General features: G+C 48.9%; 2 protein-coding genes across 3 annotated transcripts in view; one reads left to right on the top strand and one right to left on the bottom strand.

Moving 5' to 3' along the window:
• The window catches only part of PTK7 (protein tyrosine kinase 7 (inactive)), a 17125-nt gene extending 10873 nt beyond the window's left edge, over positions 1–6252 (top strand). Inside the window, exon 20 of the mRNA XM_018567937.1 lies at positions 6241–6252. The gene's annotated coding sequence lies outside the window, so the exon portion shown is untranslated. The remainder of the gene's footprint in view (positions 1–6240) is intronic.
• Positions 6253–8605: 2353 nt separating this feature from the next.
• The window catches only part of SRF (serum response factor), a 27361-nt gene continuing 27044 nt past the window's right edge, over positions 8606–8922 (bottom strand). For both annotated transcript variants that reach the window (XM_018567940.1, XM_018567942.1), the window contains exon 7: positions 8606–8740. In XM_018567940.1, the coding sequence (XP_018423442.1) occupies positions 8648–8740 (93 nt within the window). In that variant the 3' untranslated portion in view covers positions 8606–8647. The remainder of the gene's footprint in view (positions 8741–8922) is intronic.

The raw sequence follows: 8922 nt of genomic DNA, 5'->3' as shown, positions 1-8922 counted from the left end.
TTTTTTTTAAACGGTTGCACCCAATAAAATAGCCTTTTTATACCGAGTTCTGGGTTATTCTTGATGGGTCGGGGTAATATCGTGCTGCTGGGTGATAAATACAGGAAGCCTGTGACGTACATAAAGACCAATTCACACCACATACTTGGGAGCCATTTTACCTTCCACAACAGAATGTCCATCCAGTTCTGAAATTCACACAGCCGGATTGGTGGTTTAACTTTGTCTACTACAGTCAACCAATACAGCTCAGTTCCTCCTCGTCTCCAGTCTGTGACGGTGAAGCTGCAACGTAGAGATGACTCCTCCTCCCTCCGCTCAGCAGATCTGTAAAAATTAAAACAAGGCAACTGGACCGGCTGTATTTTTCTTGGATGTTTCGCTGGCCATCCGACCAGCTTTCTCAATTCAGTTGGCTAATCACATGACCAGCAAAACGTCTTCGAGAAAAATACAGCAAGTCCAGTGGCCTTGATTCTAATTTTTACAGAAATACCGTCACCTGGATGAATGAGACGCTTCAGACACTTCTCAGGATGTTCTTTTGTCCACACAGGGTTATTATTATTATACAGGATTTATAGAGCGCCAACAGTGTGCGCAGCGCTTTACACTATCAGACCCCGTTCACATTGAGCGATTTATCGCGCGGTAATTCCCGCGCGATATCGCGCTCCAATGCAATCCAATGGGGCAAAGGGTCGTGTGTCACTACAGCAGGACCCTTTTTGGAGCGGATTTAGCCGCGATTCAAGCTTGCTCAATGCAAGCTTGAACGCGACATCGCGCGGCAAATCTCGCGATGTTGCGCAATATGCAAATCGCGTGACAAACGCGCAAATTGCATATCGCGCAGTGGGAACGGGGCCTAAGGAAGACATGACAATCGCAAGACAAGATGGTAAGGAGGAGGGCCCACACTCTTAAGGCCCCATTCACACTGAGCGACATGAAAATCGCGCGATATTGAGCGACGAAATGTGAACAGCTCCATTGAAATGGATTGGAGAAGCTACATAGAGCGATATCGCTGCAAAAATCGCTCAGTGTGAATGGGGCCTAAAAGGGAGAGGCCAGTGATACATGAGGAGGTAGCTGTGAGGGGATGAATTTTTTTGAGAACGTGATGGTCGAGTGGTTAGGTTGAGGTGGCATAGGCTTCCCTGAAGAGATGAGTCTTCGGGTAGAGTTCAATAGGATGGGAGAGACGCTAGAGAAGTCCTGGAGACGAGCATGGGAGGAGTTAACAAGGGAGCTGGAAAGCAGGAGGTCTTGGGAGGAGGGGACGGTTAGGGTGATACTTTGAGACCAGGCTTGAGATAATTCCGGGGGCGGAGTTGTGGATGGCTTTGTAAGTGGTTGTTAATATTTTGAATTTTATGCTTTTGGGTTATTGGAAGCCAGTGGAGGGATTGGCAGAGGGGGCTGGGGGATGGAAGCCAGTGGAGGGATCGGCAGAGGGGGGTGGGTGATGGGAGCCAGTGCAGGGATTGGCAGAGGATGGAAGCCAGTATAGGTATTGGCAGAGGGGGGGGTGATGGGAGCCAGTGCAGGGATTGGCAGAGGATGGAAGCCAGTATAGGTATTGGCAGAGGGGGGGGTGATGGGAGCCAGTGCAGGGATTGGCAGAGGATGGAAGCCAGTATAGGTATTGGCAGAGGGGGGGGTGATGGGAGCCAGTGCAGGGATTGGCAGAGGATGGAAGCCAGTATAGGTATTGGCAGAGGGGGGGGTGATGGGAGCCAGTGCAGGGATTGGCAGAGGATGGAAGCCAGTATAGGTATTGGCAGAGGGGGGGGTGATGGGAGCCAGTGCAGGGATTGGCAGAGGATGGAAGCCAGTATAGGTATTGGCAGAGGGGGGGGTGATGGGAGCCAGTGCAGGGATTGGCAGAGGATGGAAGCCAGTATAGGTATTGGCAGAGGGGGGGGTGATGGGAGCCAGTGCAGGGATTGGCAGAGGATGGAAGCCAGTATAGGTATTGGCAGAGGGGGGGGTGATGGGAGCCAGTGCAGGGATTGGCAGAGGATGGAAGCCAGTATAGGTATTGGCAGAGGGGGGGGTGATGGGAGCCAGTGCAGGGATTGGCAGAGGATGGAAGCCAGTATAGGTATTGGCAGAGGGGGGGGTGATGGGAGCCAGTGCAGGGATTGGCAGAGGATGGAAGCCAGTATAGGAATTGGCAGAGGGGGGTGGGGGATGGAAGCCAGTATAGGGATTGGCAGAGGATGGAAGTCAGTGCAGTTCAGTCTCTGTTGAGACCTTGGATCCTCAGCCTGGTATCTTTCCCCCATGATCCTCATTCTTCAAATGTTGCAGGAGATTCAGGTCATTGTGATTTTACCTTTCTGGTTGAGACGGCCATATGGTTCCTGCTCTTATGCCAGCCGATGACTGAGGTCACCACAACTTGGCAAATGTTACCGAGGGGTCCCGGCCCTAGAAAGGTTGAGAACCACTGGTCTAAAGAAAGATCTTCTAGCTCGGGTCCTTTGTTTTGCACAAGGAGACTTCATTTCATGGCCTGGCAGTTTAAAGACCCTTCAAGAGGGTAAAGACCCTTCAAGAGGGCAAAACCCGTCATCACCAGTGATTCAGACTCAATCTCAAAAGCCATCTACGAAGTTGTCTTACTATAGGGTAGGATTTTACAGGAGACGGGTTGTAAGGCTTAAGGTTCGGCTGTCTGCCTAGGCAGCTTTAATAGGAGTACAGACAGGGGGCCACGTATCTATTATTATCATTGTTCATCATGAACATCAGGCCTCCAATGAATACAGTGATTCCAAAACTAGACTTCCTCTGGACCTTGACTTATAAATTCCAACTAGATTGGGAAACTTGCTGGCCTTAAAGTTGTCAGATTCATCCCCGGAAGAGCAGAGATGGCCCAGACTGGACTTGTGTTAACTGCTTGCAGTTCATCCTCAGAACAAATCTCTGTGAGAATGATGAAGTCTTTGTACTTCCGATTAAATAAAATGAATGAATGGCAGCAAAGCCGAGAACATCCTCTCGGATAGTAAAAACAACCCTAGTAACGTACTGTAGAGCAGGTCTTCCTTCCCTGAAAGACTTGAAGGAACAATTCCACGAAGGGTATGGTGGCATCATAGGCAGCTTTAGTGAAAGTTCTGGCTCAGACAGTGCAGAGGAGAAAGTTGGAGGTCGTTGAACACCTTCATGAGGCATTACCTGGTTAATGTCTCAACATTCTCTTCAGCATCCATGGGTCCAGGTGTGTCAGCAGCTCTTGGAATGGCCTATTGGTATGCAAACATGAGGCAGCGAGGAATAAGGAAACTTTGTCTGAAGCATGCTGTAATTTTCCATTCCTCATGCGAGTGTAAGTCTCCCTCCCTGATGTTCTGTTACAGAGGGGGGGATGGATCTCTGAACTTAATAACTAGGAATGGAAAGCCAGAAAAGAAAATGAGAGTATCAGATCATTTCCATAATCTCAACGTTCTTAAAGTCCCATCAGCACCAGACTTGCCGCTCAGACTACAGAACGTGTTGGTAACCCTGCCGCACTCTGGCTGGTTGTAAAACGGCCGCACTCAATGCCCGTAGTATCTTGGCTTGATCTGGGATAGTTGGGATCTTTCTCCTCCATGTTTAACCAAGACTGCTGAATTATTAGTTTGAATTTGGTCACATCACCTGTGCATGCAAGTTCTCAGGCTAATGGCATCCTTTGGTTTGGACCCGAGTCAATGGAACCACCTCCCAGTTCTCCGGAGGAAGATACTATCCAGATGGGACTGATCTCCACTTGTGTGGGGCAGAGAGATGCAGCTCTTGCTCTGAAGTCACAATAGCAGAGAGCGCTTGGATTGGGACAGTCTCCAGTCTGGTTCCATTCTCCAACGATGTCACAAGTTTCTTCATTTTCACCCTAGCCACAGACCGGACTGGGTAGGGAAGAGTTCTCTGCTCCCTACACTGGCATATATATAAAGCTACGAGCATTGGACAGTTCAACATCGGATTGAACTCATTCCATGGTGACGGGATTCGGGCATGGTGGGAGCCGAGTGGATAGAAATGCCGGGTTATGTTCCCGACACTCAGAACTGCAAAACAAGTTCAGTGACATGTAACTTACCCTGAATCTCAGTCCGCACATTTGTACTACGTGTTACTCATATTGTCTCACCTGTTAAATTCCGGAGGGGCCCATGAAGGGGAGGGAGGAACTCATCTACAGAGTGTGTGTGGTTTCTTTTTTTTTTAATACATCCACCCCCTTCTCTATCTAGGGAGGGTCCCCCAGCACCTTCCCCGGTTGTCAGGTGGGATGCCGGCCCTCCAGCTGTGGTGAAACCACACATCCCATGATACATCGTGGCTGTGGGAATCTTGCAATGCCTCTGGAGGGCCGGAGCATGGCTAGCCCTGCTTTTAGGACAACATAACGGATCTGGAAAGTGAGCTGAATTGGAGAATGTTTCCAGCTCAGCGATGTTGTCCTCCATTGTTCACTTCTTCTGCCTTCTCCAAACTCTTCACCCTTTATGTGAATAACCCTGATAGTGGAACTTCACACACAGGACAGGAACCTGGCAGACTCTCTATAACCTTCTTCTAGACATTGCCGTTTGGTGCCGATGTTTACCCTCAGCAGGCGGGAAGGCGACATGCATCAGAGGATGTGATTACATCAGCGACCTCCAGGCACCACAATTCACAAAGCTGCTTCTCTTCATACACCTCATATCATTATAGCAACCTCCCCACCACACATGAACCCTTTCCATCAGTTCCAGGTCTCATTGAACCTGCTGACTTATCCTATATACAGCTCAATGTAGATTGGTGGATTCAGTAGGGTAAGAGATGTGATAGGGAATGGTGTATACATTGGGGGAAATTTATCAAAACTGGAGCAGCTGTCCATGACAACCAATCAGCTTCTCTCCAATTTGTTCAGTTAAGATTTGAAAATGAAAGAGAGACGCTGATTGGTTGCCATGGACAGCTGCTCCAGTTTTGATAAATTCCCCTTTGTATATTTGACATTTTTACATTGTCCTTGGAGTCTATACGGCATTCTCAATAAACGACGATGGAGCCAAACAACTAATAATGGAGGAAGAAGCAGACAATTATAGCACCACCCCATACTGGTGAGCTGGCGCTCAGTGCTTACAATTTCAGTGCCAGTAATTCCCCATTACAGACCGCAAAATCATTACTGGCTTTAGTGGGCAACTTACCTGAGATAGGAGCGGTTCCACTGGTGTCACTGCACCGCCGTCGCAGGGCAAGCACTCAGCCCTAGTTAGAGCTTCTGGTGACACCCGACTGGCGCTTTATAGACAACAAAAGCAAGAAATCTTTATTCCTTTCCTGAGGCAGATTATGCTTCTACCTGATGGATCTCACAGAGCAGTCTCCTCTCGGTCTAGGACCAGATCCATGGTCAGGTGGGATGCATACAGAGCCCGCTGTCAATCAGGTTGTAGGGTGGATCCTGACAATATTGTTGGATCCGTCCCGGGTGCAGCGCGGCTCTGCATATAGCAGACAATAGCCCGCTATATGCCGAGTCTTGGGTCACAGGAGGATATTAGTAAATGTCTCCTGTGACAGTCCCTAAGGGGAGGAGAGAAATACACTGAACAGGAAACTGAAACCAGACCCGTGAAATGTGCACAAAATGATACATTTATTGAAAGTTTTTTAGTTTTTTTATTTTATACAAAAAAAAAAAAGATTATGTACACAGTACTGTGTCTTACTTCCACAACTTCTCCGGGGAAATCCCTGGAAAATTTTAATAAAAATGCACACAAGCACAACAAAGAAAAAAAAAGATAAAAATCAGATTAAATCAAAAGCTAAAGAAAAAAGTGAAGCCACCTCACAAAGTCACATCTCCTTGCCCTTCCTGCCATAGAGCATGATTACAGCCAGGCATGCCCTTCCTGCCATAGACCTTGAACCCAGCTAGGCACTCCCATCGTGCCATGGACCCTCTTCCTGCCTGTACCCCAATCCCACACAGACCCGATCCCAGCCAACCAGTCCATTAGTGTCATAGACCGTGATCCTTGCCAGCCACCCCCATCTACAGGGATTCTTGTGTCTGTCCCGGCCCTGCAATCTCTTAGTTACATCCCCTTAGTCTACTCTGGGATTCCATTCCTGTAACACCGCTATCCCTGCTATCTGGGGAGAAGTAAAAAGGATTCATACATAACTCTCCTCATCCAAGCTGACACAGTAACCTGGTAGAGAGAGAGAGAACAGCCATGAATAGAATTCTCGGACATTACTATGTATGTGGCACGTACATGGCTCTCTTCACAGCAAAGCAGTAAAGAGAAGCAGACCTGCAGAAACTCCTGCCTGGGGGGAACAAGTCTGGCATCACCTCAGAACACACCATCTACCCGACTCCATGCAAGACTACACATTGCTGGCTGGAGAATGGCACTTGGCACAACAGGATGAGTGGAAGCCACATGTAAACAAGAGTCACAGCATGTCCTTACAGTGACCTGTAGATGGTGTAGAGGTGGCACTTCACCCCCCTCCCCGGGCAGCAGCCCTGGACATGATCTGCTGGATGAGGAAACCCAAAAGACCCTACAAATATCCTTCAAATTGTTATGACCCAGATTCAAGTCTTGCTTGGGAGTTCAGCAGAAATGGATGTGCACCTGACCAACTGGTATCATATCACAATCTGTAGATGGGGCCTTCAAGGCCAAGGAAGCTCCAATGTGCAGGCATTAATGGTCAAAATGATGTTTTGTCTATGGAAATGGGAGCGGAAGGAGCAGTACAGACACACCCGGGACCAGCTTGTTGAGCAGTGTGGGGGTAGGAGGAGAAGAAAGGTTGGCCCTGGTGTCATCTGGGGCCCCATGGACATTAGATCTCAGGTTACTGATCAGAAGACTCCTCTAATGTCCATGAAGGCTGAAGATGCTGAAATGTGCAGCCATTCATGGTCATGTGACCAATGATGTTGACATGACCAATGATGTTTTGTCTATGGAGATGGGGGAAGAAGGAGCAGTACAGACACCTCCGGCACCAGCTTGTTGAGCAGTGTGGAGGTGGAGTAGAAAGGTTGGCCCTAGTGTCATCTGGGGCCCCATGGACATTAGATCTCAGGTTACCGATAGGAAGACTCCTCTAATGTCCATGATGTCTGAAGATGCTGAAATGTGCAGGCATTCATGTAGAAAGGTGGAGGGGTAGAAAGGTTGGCCATGGTGTCTTCTGGTGCCTCGTGGACATTAGATCTCAGGTTACTGATAAGAAGACTCCTCTGACGTCCATGAAGGCTAAGGGTGCTCAGACGTGCAGGCATTCATGGTCATGTGACCAAATGATGTTGACACGACCAATGATATTTTGTCTTCAAGGGATGGGAGGTGAAGGAGCAGTATAGACACCTCCGGCACCAGCTTGGTGAGCAGGGTGGAGGTGTGGCAAGGTTGGCGGTGGTGTCCCATGGACATTAGAGGAGTCTTCTGATCTGTCACCTGAGATCTAATGTCCGTGGGCACCGTCACCATACACACGGACTGCCATACTGCAATGACAGATCGGAACATGTGGGTGATGAGTAGCTACAGTACATTTCTAATGTACCACATTGTGAATTCATACCCAGAATTTGGGTACCGTGGATGAGAGATAATGCCCAGATAGGGTGGCACATGGGGCGCAGTAGAGCGGACCCCGCCAGGAGTCAGGCATGTGGACAGCAGACTTGACAATCCGTCGCACAGACGCACGATGGCACCGTGTCCTCTCCAAGAAAAGGTTCCAACACTGGCTGGAAAAGTCATGTGACTCGCGTGTGGCCCCGCAGCACTCAGGCGCGGCCTCCATTCATATGACGGTAACAAGTGTCCCTGTAAAGAAATGACATTTCCACCCTGAAAAAAAACACGTCGCCGGCCGCCCGGGATTACAGTACATGTGATCAGAAAGGCTTCGAAATACTGACGGCTGCGATATCGCAACTCCTGTAGTGCCATCGACACGAACCAAGTACAAAATTAACTCTTCGCTGACAGACCGGACAAGCGTTTCACCATACAGCGCGCCAAAGTGGGGGACTGGCAGGGAAGGGTTAAATGACCCTGGATCACAAACCGTTTGCTATAAAAGAAGCAGATAAAAATATCACCCCTCCCCCACCCTTTTGTATTTTATTTTTTTTATACGCAGGAATCTAAAGAGAACCCGCCGCTTTACATAAATACTGAGAATCCACATTTAGAAAAATAAAAAGGATTTGTAGTCCTTCCTCTGCGTTCCCTTAATAAAACTATTTCTCTTCTAGGGGTGGGCCGCCTGAGCCCCCGCGCCAGGGACAAGTGCTCCGGTCCCCCACCCACTACAGGAGCGCATTGTCCTCATCGCATTCAGTGCAATTCACCAGCTCCCAGAATCCCTTGAGGCCACTCTGAGTGACAGCCGATGCCTGGGGGGGGTAAAACAAAAGCCACATGGTACCCCTCCCCCGTGAGCCTCTTATTCTTTGCACACAAGCAAAAAAAGTCTTAAAAAGGGAAATAAAAAAAGTGAAAAGGCATCAATAAATAAGTGTCGCAGTCTGTAATGTGTCACCGTCGGTAATGTGTCACCGTCTGGGGCCCCGGCGCCCCATGTAAAGCAGTCAATCGTTCTTGCTGTTGTGTCCACTGTCCAAATTCACCACTTGCAGTTCTGTCAGGTTACTGCTGCCCGTCTGCTGCCCGATGACCGCCATCTGCAGGACAGAACGGATATTACACGTCACACGTCTCATACAGACCCAGCCAGGAAATCTGCCATCCGTAGACTGGAACGTCAGGCAGATCAATGTGTACAGAGGGAATACCGGACAAAGGGGTTTCATTTCTGTCTATACAGTCCTCATATTTACACAGCTTTGCCACACAGTGCCGGCCT

This window comes from Nanorana parkeri, unplaced genomic scaffold, assembly GCF_000935625.1.
Source record: "Nanorana parkeri isolate BGI_ZX_2015 unplaced genomic scaffold, ASM93562v1 scaffold1119, whole genome shotgun sequence".
In the NCBI taxonomy this organism is placed as follows: domain Eukaryota; kingdom Metazoa; phylum Chordata; class Amphibia; order Anura; family Dicroglossidae; genus Nanorana; species Nanorana parkeri.
This window is presented reverse-complemented; position numbering and strand designations above follow the sequence as displayed.